Below are 27,208 nucleotides of genomic sequence, written 5' to 3' on the forward strand. Positions count from 1 at the left end.
TATCTAACACTAAAAGAATTTTTCAAATCGGACCAGTGGTTCCTGAGATTAGCGCGTTCAATCAAACAAACAAACAAACAAACTCTTCAGCTTTATAATATTAGTATAGAAGTATAGATAATTGCTATTCCGCGAAAAAGCGACAAATCCAAGCGATAACGCAACTCAGAATCGCAGTCGGAGCATTTTCAGGTGACGTTTATTTGAACAATGTTCAATTCATCTTAAAGATCAAATGTCGTTAATCGTTGTTGATCGTTGTTAATTGTAAACTTTCGCAAACTAACACTAATTTAAATATTTGTCAATCATATACTCGTAAGCTGATATAAAAATAACCTAGGTAAAGTAGCTAGGTGTTCTACAAAAGCTTGTTTTATAGCCTTGAAGGATGCGTCGTGCGAAAGACGTAAAACGATACGTTTCGGGTCGCAGAGCACCTCAACACCTGCGCCGCATTGTATGCCATAAACTGTAAAACATTTATACAGGGTGTCCCGTAAATGTAACGGCTAACATATATTGCGTTATTTTGGTAGGCCTTGATGTCTGCTATTACCCTGTAAAGTATTTACAGGACACTTTGTATATTTATATCATCATCATCTTTTTTACCATATCATATGTGGTGTCAACAAAATATATCCATTTCTTCCATTCGCTTCTATCATTCGTCAATTTATCATCTACTCTTTATACACACTTACCTCTTTCACACACTCCAACCATCTCATATTTATATATTTTTCAATGTCACACTGCTGAGCTCGAATAAGATGTGTTATGTTCACTTATTTGTAGTAGATCGCAAGTAACGGCTATTAAAGCGACTCCATCAGCTTCAGTACTGTTATATAAGGGTAAATTCCACCGAAAAATGCCTAGAAGAACGAGGTAAATATGTTCTACGCGCTGCCGTACCTTCTTCAACCTGAGGCGTAGATTGAGGTGTCGAGTGATTCTTGTATGTTATTTTGTTAAAACTATATTCTTAAGTAATATACGTGCGAATAAGCGTTTAGGGTAAAACTTCATGCTTACGTGGTTACGTGTCACTGATATACTTAAAACTTATAGCAGTACAGCTGACGTATACATCGACCAATTACCTTCTATAGGATCTGCCTCGCTAGTCCCTCTTTCAAAAATATATGATCATGATCAAACGAGTTCATAAAAACTGCATCCATAGAATCGATGTTTCATTGTGTTAAAATTACACGTGTGTGTATTTATTTACGATTACGATTTAAAATTTAGTACGGGTGGGCTTCCCCGGACTTCTCCTACTACTCTTTTTAATCGATCCTTTCTTGATCTATCGCGGATATAAGCAAGTAGCATTTACTGATAAATCCTTTTTTAACAAACATATCGCTATGTTAATCAGTTATTTGGCGACAAGTAGGTATGTGTCATTATTCCGTGGATTTTAAAAGGAAAATGGACAGGACGTCGCAGATTATTCAGTTTACAGTGCGCTCGGCGTCTGCTCCGACGCACATGCAATGATTGACGAAGATATATGGAGACGTCTAAACTACTACTATACTACTGAAAGTAAAAGCGTAGATCACGGTTCATAGACATCTACCTGGGTAGAATAATAGGTTATAAAAGGTACAGAAGGTAAAGGGCGTACAAGCACGCGGTGCCCCCTGCCAGACGACAGACGAGGCTCTGGTGAACGACCAATAGCGATACAAACATTATTACCCCACTTTGAGCAACCGGGTAGAAAAGGCTGCAGTAACCTTGGATATATGGATCCCAGAAAGGATTGGTGCTGAAGGCAAGGGGTAATCCAGCGCTACTGTTACTGTGTGTCCATGAAATCTGCATGAAAGAACAAGGACAATAACATGCTGCAATGGTGTCCATCACACAGTGAAGACAACGACCAAAAAGAAGAGACAATACAGATATTAATAGTTGACAGAAACAAGCTAAAGGGAACACCGTCAAACCTGAGGACTAAAGCCGAGCAAGTTGACAAGTAGTTACATTAGACTTGTATCGTCACTAGAACCAAACCTTAGTAGAACCAATTTTGTAAGTATTTCACACTGAAATATCATCAATAGCTAAGCTAAAAGTAGGTAGATAAAGCTTTTATTCTAGATGAACTTTTTGGCATCCGTGCGGAAATCGCCCCCTCTCTCCTCCTTCCAAAATAAGTCCATGTCACTTATAATGAACATGGATATCGTTTAAAACAAACATACCTTCCTTTTTATAATATACCAACTCCAGTCTCCAATAACAACATCACAGCTCCAAGGTGGTCGGTTAATACAGTTATCCTTTGGACACAATTTTAATCAAGTGAGTCAATTCATTACATCTCAAGACGTCTACAAAGTCTCAACATGTTTAACGTGTCGCCCGTCTTAGTTCTTCTGGCTATTGGTAAGAATAATAATATTTTAAAATTCAAATTGTATTCAAAAATTTCAAGTAATATTTTATTATTATTTGTATACATAATATTATCAATATAAACGACAAATGAAATGCCTCTCTATCAGTTAACTCAAACAGTTTTTGTTAAGAATTTTTAGACATAGTTAAGGCCTGCCAATTCTTGTTGACGATATTATTGTTATATATATTATGATTACTTTCTTAGGATATGCATAATGTTAAGTAGGTATAAGTTAACTACTTATTTTCTTCTTTACTTCCTAATAAATGTATGCATATTTAACTCCACAAAATCCTCCACAGTTTTGATTGCACATAACAAAAAACCTCGTATTAAATATGTTAATGAAAATCCAATATATCCTTTAAATTGTCATTGTCATGCCATTAAATCATTTTTTGCTTGGTAAGCTTACCGTTGAATGTAATCATAGCTAATGGAAAGGATACCATTGCCTAGAAGGTAAGGCTACTCACTTCCATCATTAAATTGAGGTGCTCAAACCATACGTGGCCGGAGACACGCACGCAAAAAGCGAATTTTACTATTTGGTAGTTCGGATCAGAAACTGGATGTGAGTTCATTGTGAACAGGGGCGTAGCTACCGCCGTATCTGCCGTATCAATGATACGGGGCCCCGGACTACAAGGGCCCCTTACGTACTACAGAACCATGCAGCAGACTTCTAAAAGCAAAAATTTGTAAAATTAATCTACAATATCACCTGATCTAGTGGTGCTTCCCGAAAAAAAAACAGAAATGACAAAAGTAAAAAAAGCAATACATTGTGTTGAATAAGTTGGGGTAGTGTGAATAAATAATAGAGATTTCCAGTGGCGGATTAAAGGTCCAGAGCGCCCTAAGCGCCCCTGTATCGGCCGTAAATGGCCATCATAATACTATAAATTTTAACTAGTTGTTTTTGCAATTACGATGACGTTGTATCATCAAACCCTAGACTTAAGTAGACCAGGGCCTTTGTACTTACGCTAATGCGCGAATGAAATATGACATTATAACTGTGTATAAATCAAGAAGGACAACAGAACGAACATTCAAATTCATGATTCTTCTCTGCTCTGGGAAATAAGCCTTAATGTGTGTTGACAGGTGATGGTGTGTTATAAATATATCAACTGATTTAGATTATAGATCAGCATTTAGTTCTTAATAATTGATATGTTATTTTCTTTATGTATTTAAAAATTCTGAGCTTGCGCGCCGCTTGTAACTACACGCCCCTAGGCACGTGCCTAGTTTGCCTTACGGATAATCCGCCCCTGGAGATTTGCCGTTCGTCTATTGGGCCCCGCAAATAATTTTGATACAGGGCTTTTCTAGGGCACGCTACGCCACTGATTGTGAAATGATCTCAAGTAGGTATTAATATCCTCGAGATAAAAGTGAGAAAGCTCGAATGAAAGCTTATTTTTATAGATTTTGTTAAGCTTAACTGGCAAAAGCCTAGATATAATAATAAAGCCATAGATTAAAAAATGAAATGTTACCGAAAAAAATATCATTGTATTTTCAATTTCATATTGTAATGCCCATTACCATTTTCCATCGGTCCGGAATCCAACCGAACCCGAAAACCGAATTTTTACTATTGTTGACAAAGGTCAACTTCGGTTTTTTATTTTTCCTGAAAAAATTGCATTTTGCAATTACAATTTTATTCTCCGGCAACGACGACATAGCCCCAAAATAAACGTAACCAATGTTGTGGGTTAATATAGCTGATTCCAAAAAGAAAATTAGTACTTATACTACAGCCTTTCTTGATGAGTACTGTTTACCGACAATCAAATTAAAAATGAGGGTAGAAATCACTTGTCATTTCACACCTAATAATAATTATAATTAACTTGTTCTTCAATTAATGAAAATAAATTTGATTAATAAACTTAGAACAAATAGATGTGGTTAATATATTTATTATAACATTTTATAAACAAACGTTACACAATTTAAAATAAATAAGTTATGAAATGACATGCGTTTTCTACCTTCATATATAATTTCTTTGTTGGCAAACAGTACTCATCAAGAAAGGCTGTAGTATAGTAATACTTGTTAATAACATAGATGTCAAGTTATAGGAGCTAATTTACTTTAATTTACAGCATTCCACTCGGGTGTAATAACCAAGTCACCCGACAAACCGTCCGGTCCAAACTGCCAGACGTTTTCTGAAGGAGTCGAGTTCAATGACACCGACGCAGTCGGTGCATGGCACCTCCTGCATTTCAGGACTGAGAAAACTAAAGGATCCGGCGACCCGCACTGTGTGGAGTTTATGCCTATAGATGTAAAGGTAAATAATAAACTTTAGTCATCATTATCAGCCCACGACTTAGCCAGGCTTAAAAAGGCCTCTCTCATCCACCCATCTATTCTCCATCCCCTCTTCTATAAGGAGGGCCTTATAGGAGAGGGGATGATGATTTTTTTTTGGAATTGAAAAAAAAATCCTTTTAAGTTATTTAAACAAATAAAAAACGATCTTGGCAGGAGGATTGTAAATATATTTTTTTAATAATTTTAAAATAAATAGTTTTAAATTCCCGAAAATAGACCATTCCTCACCTTTTCTCCGGAACAACCAAACCTAAAATTTTGAAAAAAATACAGAAGTTAGCTTTCTACTCGGAAATTTCTGGAAAACTTTAAAACTCTAATTTTTTTAACTTAGGTACTTGGTAAATTATTTAATATTGTACAAACTTGCATATAATAAACCTATTCATCAAAACTAATGTTAAGTTTTGTTAAATACTACTATACTATTATAATAATTTAAGGTTTAGATAAATATTTAACAAAACAAATAAGCCAAGTAGAAACGAAGAAAATTATATAATTATTAATTAGGTCAGTTTTCAAAAACATGATAGATTAAATACGTTCGGAACCCTCGTCACACGAGTTCAACTCGCACTTGTCCGGTGTTTTAAATATTAATTCGTTTTAGGAAAGGAATAGATTACAAAAAGATGTTGGAAAGTTTGTAGAGAACCTCGATTGGGAGACGCTGACCTTGAAAATGACGATCCCTTGTAAAACCGAGGAGTCTAATAAAACGAGGTCCTACTATCTGGAGAGGCTCGAAGATAACGGATCTTACAGAACGCTGCAATTGCCTATATATTCAGGTGACTGAACAATATTTTTTAGGGTCCCTCTTACATTCTAAATAAAAAAAAACGGCACCCTACTAGGGCTTTCCAACTTTAAATTTTAATCACCTTATTCGACCAAATAGAAAATAGACCAAAATTTAGAATTCCCCTTATCTCCAAAACTACTAAGCTACCCAAAATGTTTCACGAAAATTTAACAATAAAACTATAAAATTCCAGGATCTGACCATAAATCCCTTTCCAGGTTTTCATCAGTAACACTGACAGTGATTATTAAACATTCCCCAAAATATGTAGAACTTAATAAAAATCGGTTGAAAAACTAACTCTTTAGCTAATAAAATTTAGTTGTGTTAAACGACTAAATTTTATTAGCTTCACTTGTAACTGAATATCGTCATCAACCCATATTCGGCTCACTGCTGATCTCGAGTCTACTCTCAGAATGAGAGGGGTTAGGCCATAGTCCACCACGCTGGCCCAATGCGGATTGGCAGACTTCAAACACACCAGAGAATTAAGAAAATTCTCTAGTACCTATGCAGGTTTCCTCACGATGTTTTCCTTCACCGTTTGAGACACGTTATATTTTAATTTTTAAATGGCACACTACTCGAAAGCTGGAGTTGCATGCCCCGGACCAGATTCGAACCCACACCCTCCGGAACCGGAGGCAGAGGTCATATCCACTTGACTATCACGGGTAATTGACTATGTATGTAAGAAAATCTTGGAATCCTAATATTACGCACTTCACGGTCTTCGATTAGGATGAAATTTTGCACACGCTCTGATGACAACACATGACTAGCTAAGAAATGTCATTACAAATGCAATATGGAGGCCTCCCCAAGATTGGACTGGCCTGTACTGACTGGTTTGAAATCCACCCCCATGATATGGACATTAAAGGGTTGCTGTCAGGAATAAGAAAATTAGTGCGTGCTAAAAGCGTGTTTTTTAGTTTTTTAAACTATTATATTATTATGAATAATAATTAAACGGGTACATACCACGATAAAACGACGAGATTTTTAATGTCGATATTAAAATTCGAGAGCGCCGCGAAACGCATAATAACAAAAGCAATGTCGTGAGTGTGGTTTGCCTAAACAGTCAAAAACGCGAGGTTGTTGAAAATAGAAAAAGAACAAGAAAGAGGGTATATCGATTCTGCCCCTAACAGCTGATTTTACTTAGCATCTCGCAACTTCAGTCTCGTCGTGACCACGATCCATGCAACTGGGTCGAAATATCGACAATAAAAATCTCGTCGTTTTATCGTGGTATGTACCCGTTTAAATAATATTCATAATGAACAACCACGAAATAAGTTTAAGATCATTAATATTATATTATTATTCACAGTGAAATTTGACTTCGCGGCCTTCCATCGGTACCCTATGCGACTGAAGCTCATCGAGGGCGAGTACCTGGGTATAATGGACTGTCACGAGAAGTTCGTCTTCATCATGGGCAAGGACCAGCCCAAAGGCAAAGAGACGGACGAACGCCTCAAGAAGATGATTGAGACTTACTGGCCAGAGGAATGAAGCTGGTTCATTTGCAATTATATATTTTTAACTTTAAATATATACAATACTGGACATATCTTACCTACACGGATTTTATTATCTTGTAAATACGAACCAACACACATCAAAGTTTCATTTATACTGCATTCTTCGGTGATTTAAGAACTTGGTATGCGGGTAGCTGCTTTCCGAAGTAATTATTTCGTCGACTGTTATTATTTATCAACTAAGCTTTTTAATTGAGGTAAGTAAGGTTTACAATCTATATCGTAGTGGGGTAGGTAGCAGCGTCGGGATTTAGGAACTTTTTGACTGAAAAAAGCGGGATTCTTTCATCGAAAGCGGGACATCGTAAAAATTGTATATAATCAGAAGTAATATTGAATATTAACTGTTTATTTGAGTTCAAATTACGTTTAGCTAAGTGACAATAGATATCCATTGTAAATTGTATTTTATGTATTTATTTTAATAAAATTATGATGAAATATTGTAATCAAAATCTTTTATTTATTAGAAAAATATGGCGTTTCAAACAATAGTCTGAGAAGTGAGTGTGCCTCCCGCCCTTGCTTTCTCAGTACTCTGTATGCACGGTCGAGTTTTTTTTTCATGTTGAGTAAATGCCGTTTGGCTCCATGCGGGACCACTATGACGACACCGGGGGGGTTTGGGCGAGCGCAGAAGCATCCTGATGAGACTCGAAGGCTGAAATAAAGATAGAGGACGGAACGACACTCTAAGGGTCAAATATAATCCTATGAGACTCGACCTCGACTCGGAGGGCCATTCGAGAGGGGATAACCGTGACCTGAGTGAATCAGTCAGGACGCCCCCAAGAAAACCCACGTCCGGGTGACGATAGACCTCGTCTTCGCCGGTGAAGACGCTGTGTAGCTTGTGTTAGTGTTGCCTGGGAAGCATTGTCGATCGTCATGTCATTGTCTAGATCGTAAAGACGGTCGAGTTATTCCCTACAAGCGGGACTGAGCCTGTCCCGCGCGGGACATTTAATTTTGATTTAAAAATCGGGACATCTGGTAACGCTGGTAGGCAGGTATGTATCGCTACCATTATCGTTATCATTCGGCATTGGTATTATTTTGAAATATTCCCGATTTACTACTTGATCTTGTGGAGATTTTATTTTTTTTTTTTTTTTTTTTTTTTTTTTTTATTTATTTGGGACAGAAAACATTTACATATTAGAGGTTAGTAAGGCTTAAATTACCATGCAAAGGGGTTAATAAACATGTAAACAACAACACTATCCACGAATTACACAAATTAAAAATAAAGATTGTTGGTATAAAGTATAAACCCCAACCATAATTGCCTCTGAATTAACACTAAACACCTATGTAATATTTAGACCGCAAAGTAGAGAGCCACTAGTATTTATGTTATTGAGTATGTCATTCTCATTACTTATCGTTAACACACGTTCAAAATCATATTAAAACTTTGATTTAAACATAAGATTTGTGCGTAACTTAGCAACAGACTTGAAACAAACAAAAAGCATTCAAAAGTCGTCATTATTGGTATTGTTACATATTGCACAAAGTTAAATGACGCAAATGAGCAATTAAAGTGTAATTTTCCCTCTATACAATAAAAGCTGAGGGTGCGGGCTGTTAAGGGCGTACAGCTGTAGATATAGAATACACAGATAATGTATTTGTTATAGCTAGCCGACATTTTCATTCAAAAATCTGACATTTTTGTGAATAACTAAAAAAAAAGCTACAAAAAGTAGTTAAACTTTTTATATTCGTAACATGAAGTACCTACTAGTAGATTTACTTTTCAAGTGAAGATGTCTTTTTTGACCACAAAAAGCGAGTCAATTCAGAAAACTGATGGTATCAAACGGGGGTTATATTTTGATATTACAGCTAACGATATTTTTTATTACGCAGTTGATTACAGCTAACTTTAAGCATCTTTAAGCACCACTTAATTACCTAAACCCAAACCACAGAATAAGTAGGTACATAATTATGTACGTAAGTTTGAGATACGTGATAACCCAGTGGATATGACCTTGGCCTTCAATTCAGAGGGCGTAGGTTCGAATCCGGTCCGAGGCATGCATCTCCAACTTTTCAGTTAGATATGTGCATTTTGAGAAAACAAATATCTCTTGTCTCAAACGGTGAAGGAAAATCATCGTGAGGAAACCTGTATACCTGAGAATTTTCTTTATTCTCTACGTATGTGAAGTCTGCCAATCCACATTGGGCCAGCGTGGTGGACTAAGGCCTAACCGCTCTCATTTTGAGAGGATACTCGTGCTCGATAGTGAGCCGAATATGGGTCGATAATGATGATGTACCTTCAACCCGCATTAAAGTAGCGTGGGTCTAAGCTCCATAATCTGCTTGCCTCTAAGGAAGAAGGCCTAGACCTGGTGGGCCATTAAAATAGGCTGATAATGATGATGGATTATAATGACCGACTCATATATTTCAACATAAAATAATATTACAGTTAACAGAAACAATAGGTAACCTGCAGCTGCTTAAACAAAAAGTCAACACTAATTACAGAAATATTACGTTCCAATTACAACACTTCCGGTACAAGATACGTACAAATATCAAATAATCGTAAAATCAAGTGAACCATTACTTTCCACCCCATCGCAACCCCTAACCACTCAAATTAAGTGTGGCTCGATCAACAGTCATTTTCGGTTACAATTAACCACACATTTGAGTGAAAAGTCAACCACCCACTCCAATTGATTTATTGTGTTCTACGAGTTCCGCCATTGTATGGAACTTTTATTATGTTTGACGCAGACCTAGCGCTGCTGGAAGAGCGACACTTTTTCACCTTAAAAGGGGAAAACATAATAGACATGTCTGATGGAAAAAAAATTGTGGTTTTTTATGGGAAGCACTTGCCTAGAAAGTGCTCCACTCTTGCCTTGAACATGTTTAAACTTTAAATATTCCAGCATTTCTGTATGGACTGTACTTTTTCTAGATTATTCTATTCTAGATTATACTATTTTAAACTATAAAAACTACAGTCTATAATCTATAATATACGCTTGAAATTTTAGAGTGATCTCACAGCAAGCGTATTTTTATGTTGTATTTTATATTTTGTACAAGTTTGCCCTTGACTGCAATCTCACCAGATGGTAAATGATGATGCAATTTAAGATTACATCGTAACGGAACGAAAAATCGCTTAGTGGTACGACTTTGCTGGTAGGGTGGTAACTAGCTACGGCCGAAGCCTCCAACTAGCCAGACATGGATCAATTAAGAAAACCTCAATCAGCCCACCCTACCGGCAAAGACGTACCGCCAAGCGATTTAGCATTCCGGTACAATGTCGTGTAGAAACTGAAAGGGGTGTGGATTTACATCCTCCTCCTAACAAATTTGCCTACTTTCATCTTAGATTGTATGATCACTTACCATCAGGTGAGATTGTAGTCAAGGGCTAACTTGTAATGAATAAAAAAAAAACAAAATTACGTAGCGCTGGCCGTGTTCAGTCCATTCCAGTAATTTTAGCGTTCTACTCACGCTATATCAATGTAACATGGCGTGTGCCATCAAGGGTGCAACGCTGTTCATTTGCCTAAACGCAGTAGCGGTTTGAAGGGTCCTCCACACCCCACGCGGCACTGGGAAAGTGTTGCACTTTACAAAAAGTTAAAACGCTTCAAGTAGTCAACTCTTCAATAGTCATTTGGTTAACCGCCGCGCTTGCCCTTTCTTTGTTTCAGCATATACCTAATTGACGCTAGACATCTAGGCAACTTTTGTATCGTGTATTTATTTTTCTTTGTATGCATATAACTCTCTAGGTACTTCTAAAAAAAAACAATAGTTAGGTACTATCTAGCCCCAAAGTAAGTGTACAAATTAGGTTTTTATGAAAAAGATAATAAGTAGGTGTCTTACCATTACCATTGATTGCTCTAGAATCACATTGATAATAATTGATTTAAAAGAGATACGAATATAAGTAGGTTATATTATAATGAGTCGATTTTAACTAAGGATCTATGGGGCAAACAGGGTAATCGCGTGGGGCCTATCTTTAAAAAAATGTATTGCCTTTTTTACAACCTACTACAGAACTAGTCCTTCCCCTTTTTTCTTTATGGGTGAGGAAAGCTTAGATCCACCATACTACAGTAGATACACCATTGTGGGTTGACAGGTTTATGGTGTTCAGGTTTGATATTCGGGCACGGGGATGTAATGCCCCAATTTTACTGAGAAATAATTGTACGCAAAAATTTTATAGCCCGACCAAGGACTCGAACTCGAGCCCTCGTGACTCACTGGTCTAACCACTGGACGATATACCTCTACAAAGCCTCTACAAAGCAATCGCTTAGGGCATGCCGTCTAAGGCCACCAGAGCTGACCGGGACACATTCACGAAATTTAAAGCATTTTTTTTTAAATGTTTGTTACCTCATAACTTTTTCATTTATTAACCAATTTTAAAAGTTCTTTTTTTGTTTGAAAATAGGCTTAATAATTTTTAAGTCAGTTTATTTTTTATGTTAAAAATATTATTTTCAATTATTTCTTTGTAGTTCACTTAAGTATAGAGGGGCACACAAAGGAAGATTGCTTAGGGCATTAAGTTACGATATGTTAGATCCGGCACTGATTATATTGGTTCATGGTTGGTTATATCCTATAGGTTTATATTGTAATTGTACATAGCCATGTGAACAAAGTTGTGTGGCATCTGTCAAGCTGCAATTACTTACATTGTCATCCACATTACCTGATAAACGACAAAGGTATCCATTCGGTTTATTTATGTATAAATATTATACGTTCAATCATAATATCGGTGCCTTACAATGTTACATTTTGTAACTTTTCAAATTATGGTTTTGAGTGTCATTAAGTCAGGAATTCTGTACAATTACAAAAACTTCATGGCCGACTGAGTATTAAAAGTTTGAATGATACTTAAGGGCCTGCGTAAGGGTGTGATACTTTTGCTAAACTTAAATCCATAGTAATAAATGCGAAAAGGATTTTCGCATTTATTACTATGGATTGTACTAAGTTGCGCTTTCACGAGTTAACTGCTGATTTTAAAAACTCTTTCACTACTTAGTTAAAAAGCTACATTATCACAAAGTGACATATATTTTATTTCTGTATTCTAGGTAGGTACATTATGAAAAGATATGAAAATGAAAATGCCTCATCATCATCATCATATCAGTCGAAGGACGTCCACTGCAGACATAGGCCTTTTGTAAAGACTTCCAAACATCACGATCTTGAGCCGCCTGCATCCAGCGAATCCCTGCAACTCGCTTGAAGTCCACCTGGTGGGAGGTCGACCAACACTACGCTTAAGTATATCTTTGAACATGGTACTACCAAACAGAGGTAGGAAATACCTATTTGAAAGGATATGGTCCAAAATTGTATGGAGCCCAGGATCAGTCATTGTAACCTGGCGGAAATAAAAGAAAATATTTTTTTAAAACTATTTTTGATTAAACAAATCTACAAATTAACTTTAATTCTTTCGAAATAATATTAATTTTCTCCTATAACAATAATATGGGTAATAATGGCGAATTGATGGCGTTTTTAATGCAGTAGTCGATTTGGCGTTTGCTGTCAATAATTGTTGTGTCATAGTTGCTTTATGGGCGACATCTTTATTTAACACAAAAACTTGGGTTTTAATTTTATTTATTTATTTTGATTTAGTTAGATTTATCCACTTATTTAGATTTTAATAAAATTCTTCTATTTTTTAAATTTTAATGATCTTGTATCATACATTGGTACAAGAGTGGACCTGAAATGGACCATCTCCTTTAGAGTAATATTTATAATGGCAGTTCGCAAAACATCGTGGTCCTGAAGCATTATTGTTGCTCGAGGAACACTTCTCTAACCAAATATATGATAGATTTATATGACCAACGGGTGCCCTTAAGTGACCAAAACGATATGCATCTTGACAGAAACTACCAAAAGTGGACTATAGGCAGGTAGGTCGGCGCCGATAAGAAGTTTTTCAATTAGATTCATATTAGAATCGTATTAGGAAGAAAATATGAGCATTCAGTCTTTTCAAACTTTCCTTACCTACCTTATATACCTACCTAGCTGTAGAAAGAAAAAAACATGTTAGAACTGAAGTATAACATATTTTTTTAAAATTTGTAAGTTCTAATTGATCTTCCAAGATTTGTCACATACAAATAAGCAAACAATCAAAGAAATCAAAATTTATTGATATCGGCGCGTTGCAACGACTTGCGTTAAGGACGGCTTCAATGTGCTCGTGGCGTTCGAGCCGTCTACATCTCTTGTTGTGTAATTCTTTATGGGTTACTTGGGATAGGCGGAGAGAGTGACTTGAGTGGAAAAGGGGAGTGTTAGATATCTGTCAAAGGCGCCTTTAACCCTACACACAACGTTCACAAGTGCGTGACTTCACTCAAGGTCATTCTCTGCCATTCTAGGGTCTTATTTTGGTTATAGTTTGATTTGTTAATTAAGTTGTCCTGACACATGTTGAGAATCATAACCTTTGTTCGACATTAGTTTTCTTATTTTTGTAATCACTTTTGAGTCTGCTAAAATTATAAAAAAAAATGGTCAAAATTACTTAATTATTGAAAAAAAAACAAAAAGATTTCGAAACAGCTGTCCAAGACGGATGTGATTCCAGTGTCGAGCGTTTACGCCGCACCCACAAGTAGGTACCTACTTACCTACCTACCTAATTAGTACGTCGTATATGTAACCTCAAGTTAATTGCTGGGAGAGTCGCCACGTAACAAGCGAGGGTGACTGCGGCTGTGGGAACTCGCCGATTGCTAATTAAATTAGACAACTGTTTAATTATCATACCAATACTGTTTCGTGGCGTATCGTACACTCACCTTTGAATTTTCGTCACTTGTAGGTAAAAGACAGGCTTGAATGATAGATAATTTATTACTAGCAGATGCCGCGCGGTTTCACGCTGTTGTTCCCGTTCCCGGGGAGCTATGTGATGTAACCGCAGTCCGAAGGTTATTTACCAAAATCAAATGCGAAAGTAATCAGTATGTTCTCTCCGTTACCTTTTTTAAACCACAGAATTTTGGTATACGTACAAGACCTAGGACCTAAAATGGAACTAAGACCAGAACATATCTATGAAAAATTAGTACCGACTAGCTATTTGTCACAAAATTATAAATAGAACCTTAGTTTCACCCTATTGAACTATATTTTCGTGATAAAAACTAATCTTATTTACATTTTGTTCCAAGGTTATTTTGATTATCCAGAACACAATTGTTCAGAATCGGCTCAACGGTTTAGCCGTAACAAGGTAATAGAGAGACCGACAGACTTACTTTCGTATGTGTAAATAAATAAAATATTTGTCGGCGAGTGAGTTATTTGATCGGTTAGCTTAGAACCTTAGCTTAAAGCTTAGTAAAGCTTCGAACATGCTCTGAGGCTACGGCTTCTCCGTTATCAGAAGTGGAATTTAGTTTGTTCCCCGTTATATTTATATTTTAATATTATCACCTAGTATAGAAGTGATTTTTCCACGGATTTCTATGAAGTACTTTTATAATTTTGTACACAAGGGTACCTAGGTAGTACGAGTAGCTACCTATCTACGAGTAAGTACGCTAGTTCTGAATAACCAGGTACAAAACGCAATAAGGGAAACATACCGCCTATGATTTATACACCATCAAATTACCCCTATTATCTTTATTAACCCTACCAGGAAGTGTATCGTTTGTTAGAAGGTGTAACGGGTGCCTACATTTGTAGGCAATACCTAAGTACCTGCCTACCTACTTAAATGTTTCATCTTTAAAGGTAGGAAGTAGTAAGGACAAGGCACTTGGTCTTGAATTATTTCACACCCAGTTATTGTTGAAGACTCTGCGCTCGAAATTGTAGACGTTAGGTAGTTAGGTAGGTCCAATTTCAAGAAAGAGGTGAACCGCCGAATCCTGCTCGGCTGGGTAGGATTCGGCGGTTCTGGGAAACTCCGCGACATCTTTACGTCTAAAATTCCTCAATGCGTGTTGCCAGTGCAAACAGTGCGTGTTGCCAGTGATGACCTACGGATCCGGGACTTGGTCGCTATGGGCCTTATTAGAAGGCTCAAAGTTATTCAGCGGGCGATGCGATGGAGCAAGTTATGCTCGGAGTTTCTCTACGTGATCGAATCAGAAATGACGAGATCCGCAAACGAACCAAAGTCACTGACGATTTGACACCGGCGAGTCACAAAGCTGAAGTAGCAATGGGCAGGCCACATAGTTCTAAGACCCGATGGACGTTGGGGTCCCAAGGTGCTGGAATGGCGACCCCGCACCGGAAAGCGCAGTGTTGATCAACCCTCAACGGTCGAGTGGAAGAGGTGGACCGCGGACATCAATCGGGTTGCAGGCAGCCGCTGGATGCTGGCGGCTCGAGGCCGTTGTGTTTAGAAGTCCATGAAATAGGCCTATGTCCGGCAGTGGACGTCAATCGGTTGATAATAATGATGTTGAATGATTATTTCACCATCATCGTAATTTTAACTTCCCAATACAGGTTCGGGCAACCATCCGTACCATACAGCTTACGGTTCATTTACACGAGCGGCAACTCTTCCGACGACCGCAGTCGACTGCAGTCAGCGCCTCTCTTTTAGACTCACCGCGCCGTTCCAATGCGGGTTGGCGAGGGATATTTCACTCAGCTCAATGAATGTAAGTATCATCTTTCCTATCACGTACCAAAATTAGGATATAGATAGCTATTTATTAGGTCGGTACGTACTCTGAATAGGTAAGTATAAAACAAGTACAATAAGTAAAATAACCTAACCGAAACGAAGTGCGTAAGAATAGATGCCTCTCGTTGTCTGCGGCCATTAAGGAGAGATACGGAGGCGATAGAATTACGGACCACTGAATAATTTAATACGAGAAATGATTGATACAACAATCACACGTAATTAGGAATACCATGAGGTTTTTTTAATATTCGGGACACGTTCGGATTTATTTTTGAAAAGAATAAACCCATAAAAAGGTACCTAGTAGTAGTAAGTAGGTACCTACTAATCATAGGTACAGATAATTCGGAAAATTAACTTAAGAAGGAAAACTTATAATAACTTACGCTCTGCGCTAAACGGACATGACGAAACCAAAAGTACAGGTTCCTTGTGGACTACGGAACCCAAAAAATGGTATGTTATTTAGTTGGTTAGTAGTTAGTTTAGTTATTCCAATAATTGCGATATAATTTTGGGAGTGCCCTCCCGATGTTATTTAGAGAGTTGGCTAGTATTTTTATATATTTTATCAGGAAGTGCTTGCATGTGGACACCCTACTGGTAATCAGAATCGTGCCAGCGCGATTAGGCCGCAGTGAGACAGCCGCCACAGGACCCAACAATTGCTCATCGAGCGACGATTTAATCAAGACTTCCTAATAGTCTTTCTTCATTAAATCGTAATAATGGATAATGGACACTTTTTGTCTGTGGCCAGCGGGGCGTGTCGGTAGATGAAAGTTGTAATTTTTATCATAGCATATGTATCTAATGGCAGAGATGTGGCACAGCTTTTTGTTTTAAAGGTGCAGTGAATGTATATGTAGGTATATGCAAATTGCACAGTTCTTTATTAAGTGCAGTATATCTAGAGCGTCATGCGTATTGTAGAGTTTATCGGTGTGCCTAGTGGGAGTTTTCATACTGTTACTATCGCGTTGACGTAAACGCGAATTTGTATGGAATTGAAACAGTTGTGCAGTAGTGCCACTAGATGGCGCTGTTTCAATTCTTTAGAAATTCGCGTTTACGTTAACGCGATAGTAACAGTATCAAACTGCCACTAGGCCCTCCGATGCAATATTTATGACGTCTCGGAAATCAGCTACAAATGTCGCTCGCGCGCGATGATGATCTACCACCGCACCCCTACGTTACGTTAAGATATCTAAAATCTTGCACTTCGCAGCTTAATGGACGATGTTCCGAAACGTCATGAAATTTGCATGCTATTATATCAATGGGCCGGTATTACATTGATGATAATGATGACATCTTTTCCTGGCATAATAATCATCATCATATCAGCCGATGGACGTCCACTGCAGGACATAGGCCTTTTGGTAGGGACTTATAAACATCACGATTCTGAGCCGCCTGCATCCAGAAAATCCCTGCGACTCGCTTGATGTCGTCAGTCCACCTGATGAGAGGTCGACCGACATTGCGCTTTCTAGTACGGGATCGCTATTCCAGCACCTTGGGACCCCAACGTCCATCGGCTCTTCGAACTATGTGCCCTGCCCATTGCCACTTTAGCTTAACGACTCGTAGACTTTGTAGACTTTGGTTCTACTGCGGATTTCCTCATTTCTGATTCGAACACAGAGATACTCCCAACGTAGCTCTTTCCCGCTTAGCCCGCTGTGTGACTCTGAGCCTTCTTATGGCCCATATTCATAGTTATAGTAATAGATCAATAAAAAAGCAAATATATATTTTTATATACAGGTTTATTACAGTTCGCATACACAAGTACACAACATATGAACAAGTTCACAGTATTTTACATCTATATACAAATATTGTAAAGGTACATAATATTTCTGCCGCGCTTTCAGCTGAAGGAATGTGTGGCTACAAATAGTAAAAATAATTTCAAAAAATTGTCGAAAAAACAATATTAGATAAACAATGAAATATTTTCACAGGGTCCAAATAAAATCTTTGCTTTAAGAAAAAACAGATGGCGTTAATGCTTTAATAACTTCCCAATTTGTAACGTCGATGGATTCTATATTATTATATATCTATATAGATTATCTCTCTCTCTATTCTTGGAATAGAAATGCAATAGAAATTTCCTTAAAAATATATTTAGGGCATATTTAGGGTCAGTTTTACCATCTTCTGATAAGTTACAAGTTTTGACTTTGTCGTTTGACATTAGTAAGTTAAGAAAGATACAAAACTTGTTTAGAATATCTAACGAGTTAGTGAAAACAACCCCTATAGCATATCGATGATCCAAATAAGCCGTCGGTTTCGATCATTACCATTAACATCTGATAATGATCGTTATTAACAATATCACCCTCACGGCTAGTGGTCTGATCTCCATATCCCCTCTACTATAAGGAGGGAGGTCGGAGATGGTATATAGTATGAAGATATATATATAGTATGAAGGTATATATAATAGTTAGTTAATTTTTCATCAAATAATTTCAAGGAACTTTTTAGTTAGGTACTACAGCTGCGGCGCATTCACTCGACATGCACATTTTAAGCTACGAGTAAATGCTACAATATTTTTTGTAATATAATGCATTGTAATCTCACAGAGGCTAAATATTAATAATAATCAAGACTTTGAGCTACTAAAATAGCTTCTCAATAAATTTGTATTAAATACATTTTAAATTACATACAATTGAATAAACTAATAACACTTTAAACTTCAACTATCTATTTTAGTTCGTTTTGTTACAATTTTACATTTTTATTTTATTATATACACATTAAACTGATACTATTGTCACATTAACAGAACATTGTCATAAGTCTAACATATATTATACAGATTAAAAAAATCAAATGCAAATTAAATTATTTCATTAAATTAATTATAAATATTAGGTTCGTAACGATTAGCAAGTCCGTTCAAGCACATTTTAACTTCATAGATATATTTTTAAAACATTAGAACACTGACTGCCTGTGTAATGTCCTCCACGTTCCAATACATCGGTTATTGTGATGTAATGTAACACGTATATGTATAAATGTATTAATATATTTACAAAGCTGCTATCACAAAATGGCGGCGTGGGCTCGTTCAAAATGGCCTCCCGTTCTGCGGTCGCTCCGGCAGCTTTGGCGGCATGTTAGGCATCGGGCGGCTATTGGCATATTAAAATATATATTAATATAATTATTTACAGAAATACTTTTTTCAATATTTACATGTACTACAGTCGAAACTCGATTTTCAGGATATACGCACTCGTCTTTATTCATATGGAACGAGAAAAAAAAATTCTATACATTTTTAAATAATTTTTAACATTATTTTGATTACATTAACATTATAAGCAAAAATATGTAGAACATTCAAAATGAACACACTGTTCTCACTGAATGAACAAAATTTGACTTTGAAAAAATAACTATGTAATGTAATTATCTATATTACATACCTAATGGTTAATAATTATATGGTTATTATTATCTTAAATACCACACGCAGGCAAAACAAGCATATTTAACAGTGCAATTTGTCATACATTGTTTTACGTCGTTGTTTGATTGGCTTAACATTACAGATAAATAATCAATCCAGTCAATCGAATTTCCACTGTAATTATTATCAATAAAAAAAATAATACAATTATATATATCCATGTGGTTGTGCAACAAGCCCTGTAATAATATGTAAAAAGAACGTGATGTGAATAACGTAATTATATCATAAACAAACTACTGAGTATATACGGTGGGATATATGTAAACTCCGGACAGAACAACATGCAAAACAGTTCACACATAAAGCAGGTTACACATTGCCATATAAAGCTATGTTATGATATATGAGCCAAACATAAAATGAACAACAGTTTCAACCTCCAAACCACATAGTTCAGGATATGGAGAACATTTTTATAATCGATTACTATTAAGCTAATTTACTGTAAGTAATTGTCATCAATATTAAGCCATATTGATGCGACGTTTAACTTTTTTATTGCTAAATTAACAGTAATCCTTAATTAATAATTATTTAATTTAACAGTTACGAGTAAATTGTTCTAAAAATATGGTGGTACGTTTTATATGAGTATTAACTTTTATTTACCATAAAAATTAAGAATTTTCGTACTTAAATAAAAATATCATCAAGATGAAGTTGATCACGGAAAATTTGCTTGATAGTTATCAATTGAAAAATGATCCTCGGATCCAGGGCTAACAGTTTCTAGTTCAGTTCATTCTGACAATTCATTTTTATTGTTGATTTTGATTTTGATCTAGTTTTAAAAAAAAATCGAGAAAATCTCTCACACATGCTAATTTAATACAACTTACCTATGTTACAATTTAAAAAATGGTGAGTATTTTTCATAATATTGAAGTAGTAAATCGGCTATACTAGTATGATCACTGTAAGTTAAGTTACGTACGATTATAAACCACGTAAGGGTTCGTATTTGTACTATGCTCGATCAATCGCGTCAGACTGTGCCGTTTTTCTATTTCAGTATTATTTCTTATCTATTATGAATCAGTATGCTATTTAATTATTGGTAGATTGCACCGCATATTTTGAATTCATGCACAATAAATTACATTAAGTCATGCTATAGATTACACTTACAATTAGTATTATGTCATATTTCAATAAGATATCATAAAATAATATATATACACCAAGCAACTTAGCTTAGCTGTAATGAATATAACGTCGAAAACGAAATCTTACACATTATTAACTTTGGCAAATATCCGTCAAAATATACAAATAAATAAATATTAAAAATAAATTAATAAATTCAATAGTATATTATATACATTATTTAAACCAGGCACTCTAAGACATTCACAAACTGTGTTTGTATATTGTTGACGTACAGCTACTCGTATATGTGTTAAACATATACGTAAAGTCAAACTCTCAAACTCAATTTGTAGTTTTCAGAAACTTTAAAATACGTTACATTCTTCTCATCTTACTGCACACTATGCAGTATGCACACTATGCACTATAGTGTTTAGGTCATCATGATCATCATCATCATCATCATTATCATCATTAACAGCCGATGGACGTCCACTGCTAGATATAGGCCTCTTGCATGGACTTCCAAACAAACGGTCTCGAGCCACGAGCATCCAGCGGCTTTTTGCAACCCGCGTGATGTCCTTGGTCCACCTAATGGGAGGTCGACCAACACTGCGTTTTCTGGTGCAAGTATGCCAATCCAGCACCTTGGGACCCCAACATACATCGGCTCTTCGAACTATGTGGCCTGCACATTGTCACTTCAGCTTCGCGACTCGCTGAGCTATGTCGGTGACTTTGGTTCTTCTGCGGATCTCCCTCATTTTTGATTCGATCACGCAGAGAAAGTCCAAGCATAGCTCGCTCCATCGCCCGCTGAGTGACTTTGAGCCATGTGTTTACATATATACATAACAGTTTACATATATACAATCTTGGAATCTACATACGTTTGAATTAAAAAATATATATTAAAATAATATTTTACACGTTGTATCTTATTGAAATATAACGAAAATATTAAAATTGGGCTTACCTATTACTTCTGCGGATATGTTATTTTGTTATATATCTGTGTTAATAATCTACTGGATCAAATCAAACCTCCTCAGTACACATATAGCTTTTAATTATTCTATTTATACAGCATAAGATTAACAATATTCATAAACTATATCAAATCCAACAATCTCTGCCTATACATTTTTTTTTTCGATGACACTAAACGCTATTAACAAGAGAGCAAAACTTGATGGTTGTGATTATTTTTCCATTAAAATTTCGACATTACAATCAAGATACAAGAGATGGGGCCAGAGCGTTAATTTTGCATAGGAACTGTATACAATGACCAATGGCGTAGCTACCGAGGGGCTAGGCGGTGCCCCGGGACCCTCAAGCTAAAGGGGCCCTCGAATTCTTACCAAAAAATCGCGATCGACCTGAGTGCCTAGTGGAAGTTTCCAATGTTTTCATACTGTGACGATCGCGTAAACATAAACGCGAATTTCTAAGGAATTCAAACAGCGCCATCTAGCGGCACTACTGCACAATTCATTATAAATTCGAGTTTACGTTTACGCGATCGTCATAGTATGAAAACATTGAGATCTCACACTAGGCACCCTGAACTTAGAAAACAAATAGCTGATGATAAATTAGCTTAGCATTTCTATGTATTTAATGTTTTCACTTAATAAAACCTAACCAATTTAGGTAGTAGTGGGGCCCACTTTTTTTATTTTCACCAGGGCCCTTGGTCACCTAGCTACACCACTGACAATGACTTCATCATACTACTTCAATAGCCAGTCGAGTGTTTATACGAAAATATCACTGAAGGATTGTATCAACGTCAGTTTTAAATATAATAAATTAAAAAAATATAATATCTTCCATGATTGCACTGCGTAGCTAATGAAGGATAAAAATTGGTCACAAAACGACAAAAAGAAAAAAATCGTGAGCAAGTGTGATTTTTATGCGATGACAATATATATATATATTTTTTCGAAGATTAAAATTTCTATTTGTTTTACACTGTAATAAGTATTCAATAACGATTCCATAATGCACGAAATGCACCGATGAAACATCCTAGTAATTGACCAAAGATATTGCCACTAGCAACGATACACGAGAACTGCTTTGGTCTTAGCCATACTTTTTTTTTTTTATATAAGTACATTATAATTTTACATACAAACTTTGTAAAGTCAACACTTCGTGATTAATACTATCGCAATACATGTATGTGTATTCGCTAGAATTATATTGATCCAAAAATTTTAATATACAATAACAGACAAGCTTGAATAATTATATATTGATCGAGTAAATGCATTAAATCCATATAATGTTAGGGTCACTACCTACTAGAGACTGGAATAGTAAGTTTGATGGGGGTTTTAGCCCCAAAGCTACCGAAACACCTAAACACCGAGGTGAAAAACGTTGAATTCTGCTACGCAGCTAAAAACTACGACAAAATCGTCAAGTGCAGTAACGTCAAACATAATATTGACTCTTAAAAATACAACCCTAGCAAATTTACAAAACAATACTATGATATGCATAGTAAGATCATCTGATGCAATCCGGAATGCCGTGACGTCATGCGAACAACACAATTATTGTACTATTCCATAATACTCTTTAAGGTAAATTTTCACAAATCACTTCAACTCACACTCTGATTCATACTCGTACATTTCACATCAATCAAGTAAAACCTGTACCTTTTTTATTAAAAGTGTAGCCGTTGTATAGAGTTGTCATCATGAAAATTCACCTTAACACCTTAAGCCGCTGTATCTGTACAATTAACCTCACAAAATAAACTTTACACAATCCCGATATAAGACGGGAACCTTAAATACAATCCAGTAAAGTATCAACATCGTATATTTCGTAATATTACCCTAAAGCACTGCACAGTAGGCCTAAGATGGGCTACCACGACATATAACGAAACGAGAATAAGAAAATTGTCGACCAATAGCGGCGGAGACGAAAATATCGCTCTCTTTCATCCCAATGCACCGCCGCGTCCTGACAAAACAATGTATCTAAAAAAACATTAATTAGAGTTTGTCGAGAAATCGCACTTTTTTTAGTCCCTTTAGTTACTCATACTATTTTGTTAGAAACAGTGTATACTATTAATGCATTTCTCATGGTTTTTAAGTCTTGAAAAAAATATTTGAATCCCAAGGAACTCCGCGAGGAACTCATTTATAGGCGTTACCACAAAACACTGTACCTGATACAGTGTATTGACATAGCACTACATTGCAACGAGCATGAAAGCGATATACCAACTCCGCCGCTATTGGTCGACCTTATGTAATTTCTCTCTTCAAGAGACATGTCATTGACGCAAATGCTAGGCCTACAGAAGTCGTTTGCAGTTAATACTGAAAATTTTAAAACATAATCCAATCATTTTGGACTCGGCCACTAATATTATATTATATTTTATCCATAGCAAATTCATTGATAGCAATCCAATTTTAAAACAATTGTGCAATTTCATTATTTATTATACACCTATAAAAAGCTTTAGGCTAGAGATCCTGTACACTTTTAAAAAGTACGTTTTTAATCAAAAGTGTATGGCATATACCATATAATATCTAATATTATTGTGTTTATTATTGAATACTACGATTTTAATAATTTTCGCACCTCTAGCCTGTAACAATACGTGTCTTAAATCGTGTGTGATCTCCAAAAATCCATAAAAAAACACATTATTAGGCATATTAAATTCGCAAACATAATGAGACGACTGTATTAGCTTTATACAGTTTATCTGAAGAGGCAGTTTAGTTAGTAGATCTCAAGACTTCATTTATGCCAGATTAGCCATATAAACACCCCGAATCACCTTTAAATGCCGCATACGCCTATAGTTTTGCACCTTTCAAAGTCACTGAAGATCAGCTTGTTACTGGCAACATCACCATTTTTAGTAATGCCCTTCGATAAGAGATCGTTGATCATAAAATCGTCAATGTTGCCAAAGTTAAAAAGCTATAAATGGTAGCAACATTCGTATCCATAAAAAAAACGTGTGCGTCTCGGGACGCTTGACAGAAGTGATAACTTAAACGAACTGCTTTAATTAAGTGAATCTAATTAATTATTGAATTATGAATCCTCTATTGTCGGAGAGGTGTGAAGAACATTTTGACAGCAACATAGAAACTTTTGTAAATAGTCTGTGGTCGTAAAATCAGTCCGAAGTTCGCTCTGTCAAGTGCAAGTGTCAAACGTGCCAACTTCAGCAGTAACGTGTTACGTTACCAGCGGTTTACCCACCCGTATGAAGTTATCACTTCAAAAACAACAGCCACTCTTTTAAAAAAATGAATATAAAAATATTTACAAGAAAAATTTAAAATGAATTGATCAATTATATACACGGGATCATTACATAGAAATTTATAACCATAATAATAGTAGACTATTGTGACTCTTCGGCCATAGACAATTTAGGTATTTAGTATTAAATTATAAGGGTAAAATATCATAGCATAATTTTAAATTAATGAACTTAACAAATATTTTACTGGTTACAGAATATTTTTTAGGAAATGTATATTTTTGTTTAGAGACAATATACACTTATACGGTGAGTGTAAATTACCTTGCAGGGGCAATTTTTTGGCGATTACACACTAAATCGTCGAAAGTGAGCATGTAATTCCCAATGAAATCTTTAAAATTAACACTATGGTAACATTGTGATATTTGACATCACATTTGCACGAAAACCTAAACCGAAAGGAGTTTATTCTATCTAATGAACTAAACTTAGTATGTAGTTATAATTAATAACTGGTTATACATTCGTAACAATGTAAAGTGCATTACAAATATGATAAATATAATATTAATTTATTATAACCGATAGACAGAACGTAAATAAATTGATTCTTTGCGATTAAAAGTTTAGAAGCACGCAGTTAGGGACTGATTACACTTATTCACCTACACTCACATTTAGCTGAATGGTTTGATTACAACATAGGCTCTCAACTTGGATGACAACGTCGTCTTTTTGGCGTTTTCAGACAGATTGAAATTGTCTAAAAAAGAAAATTCCCAAAATATTTTACAACATCTGAAAATTCACATAATCAGATGAAAATTTAACTGATAGATTCACATATTTTGCTGACCCCACTCAAGTGAAACTACTTTAAATTAGATGAAAATATGAAAAATATATATAATTTTGAGTCGACTTTTTTAAATAGCCAAATAAATCGAGCGCTTCAAGTGAAGACATATAGTTGAGAACCGTTACAATAATAATTCAGCGCTGAAATATGCGAAACAATCGTTTCACAAGAATGCGATTTAAAACGCACGTATTACTGCATAAAACGCTAGTTTTTATGAACCAAAGCTGAATTATAGCTGAATATAATATAATTAGTCCTTTAAGATGACAAACAAAAGCATAAAGACGGTATAGTGGCACAAACTTATCTGGCCCGGTGAGGGTGTCGCTTTTGTCGCACTTTAGTCAAGGTCAGGTCGTGCGAATGGGACAAACATATTCAATTACAATTGCCTCGTTTTTTTGTCTCTCTCTGTCTCTCTCTCTCTCACTCTCTGTCTCAGGCCGAGCGGCCGGAGGTTAGTTCCTGTTTTATCCACCGGATCACAAAAGCTTGAAGCACTTTGTTACTACATCAACAATATTAGGTATTGAGTAAGAACACGGGTTGTAGTTGTTACACTTGGAATCGATGTTAGATCAAACAACATTTAACACATTAGTCGGAAGCACATTTTCGTGAGTGTGCCTTTTGGTTTTGTTTCTTGGTAAATTGCTAATTAGATTTAATAATTTGGCAACAATGTTTAACACTATTTTTTAAAAGTTCTTGTTTTTTTATTGTAACTAGTGCTTCGTGAAAAACTACTGATTATTTAAAGGTTTGTAAGTTATACTACGCTATGACATATATAGGTACCTAGACTAAACCATAGCTGTTACTGAGGAGTTACGAATATTCCGAGTAACTCTGTTGAGAAATTACGTACGTTAAAAGGGCCAGACAAACTCTGTAAATTTCACACCCATTTAAAATACAGTAGCTGGACTGGCTGGAGAATATGAACAATATTCTCATTTTCCTCCAACTAATCGGGGAAAACTATATTAGAAGTGCGTACGCCAATAATCCAACGGGGCGGGGATCGAACGACCACACCTCGGTGATGAGTCCGACCGCTTTTCAGTTGAGCTAGTGAGGCTCTAAAACTTTTTAACATTGAAGCCATAATTGAGTCTTTAGCATCACCGCATGGCTACTACAAAGCACCTTATTTATTACAATAATATAATCATATGTATAATGATATTGTCAATGTACCAAGAAACGTTAACCCATAGTGCGCGTTCCAGAGCAATTGCTCAGTTGGGATTACTTGAATTTGGCGAATGCGGAGCTGAGTTCACTGATGGCGGCGTTGGTGACCGCCTGGCCGACCGCCTGGTTGATCTGCTGCCTCATGTGAGGCGGCAACTGGTTCATAGCACCCACCGCCGCTCCCGCTGCCGAGCCCGGACGCCTAGTACGTACGTTGGTTCTCTTTAATGTATTCATACCCTCAGACCAAAAAGCCTTCATAGCCCAGTGGATATGACCTCCAACTTTTCAGTTGTGTGCATTTTAAGAAATTAAATATCACGTGTCTCAAACGGTGAAGGTAAACATCGTGAGGAAACCTGCACACCAGAGAATTTTCTTAATTCTCTGCGTGTGTGAAGTCTGCC

At 36.1% G+C, this 27,208-nt stretch overlaps 2 protein-coding genes across 6 annotated transcripts in view; one reads left to right on the forward strand and one right to left on the reverse strand.

The window, feature by feature from the left end:
• Window positions 1–2,270: 2,270 nt before the first annotated feature.
• On the forward strand, window positions 2,271–7,605 carry LOC112053275 (uncharacterized). The gene is made up of 4 exons (XM_024092658.2): window positions 2,271–2,409; window positions 4,552–4,742; window positions 5,400–5,580; window positions 6,937–7,605. The coding sequence occupies exons 1-4, from the start codon at window positions 2,370–2,372 to the stop codon at window positions 7,119–7,121; spliced, it is 597 nt and encodes a 198-aa protein (XP_023948426.2). The 5' UTR covers window positions 2,271–2,369; the 3' UTR covers window positions 7,122–7,605.
• Window positions 7,606–17,628: 10,023 nt separating this feature from the next.
• LOC112053273 (dynamin) overlaps window positions 17,629–27,208 on the reverse strand; it is a 50,060-nt gene continuing 40,480 nt past the window's right edge. For 3 of the 5 annotated variants that reach the window (XM_052891492.1, XM_052891490.1, XM_052891491.1), the window contains 2 exons: window positions 26,860–27,003; window positions 17,629–19,036 (listed from right to left, as the gene is read on the reverse strand). In XM_052891492.1, the coding sequence (XP_052747452.1) occupies window positions 18,973–19,036; window positions 26,860–27,003 (208 nt within the window). In that variant the 3' untranslated portion in view covers window positions 17,629–18,972. Of the gene's footprint in view, window positions 27,004–27,208 lie in introns of all 5 variants that reach the window. The other 2 variants (XM_052891495.1, XM_052891493.1) reach the window with 2 other exon arrangements.

The sequence above is a fragment of the Bicyclus anynana genome, chromosome 4 (assembly GCF_947172395.1).
Source record: "Bicyclus anynana chromosome 4, ilBicAnyn1.1, whole genome shotgun sequence".
Taxonomy (NCBI): domain Eukaryota; kingdom Metazoa; phylum Arthropoda; class Insecta; order Lepidoptera; family Nymphalidae; genus Bicyclus; species Bicyclus anynana.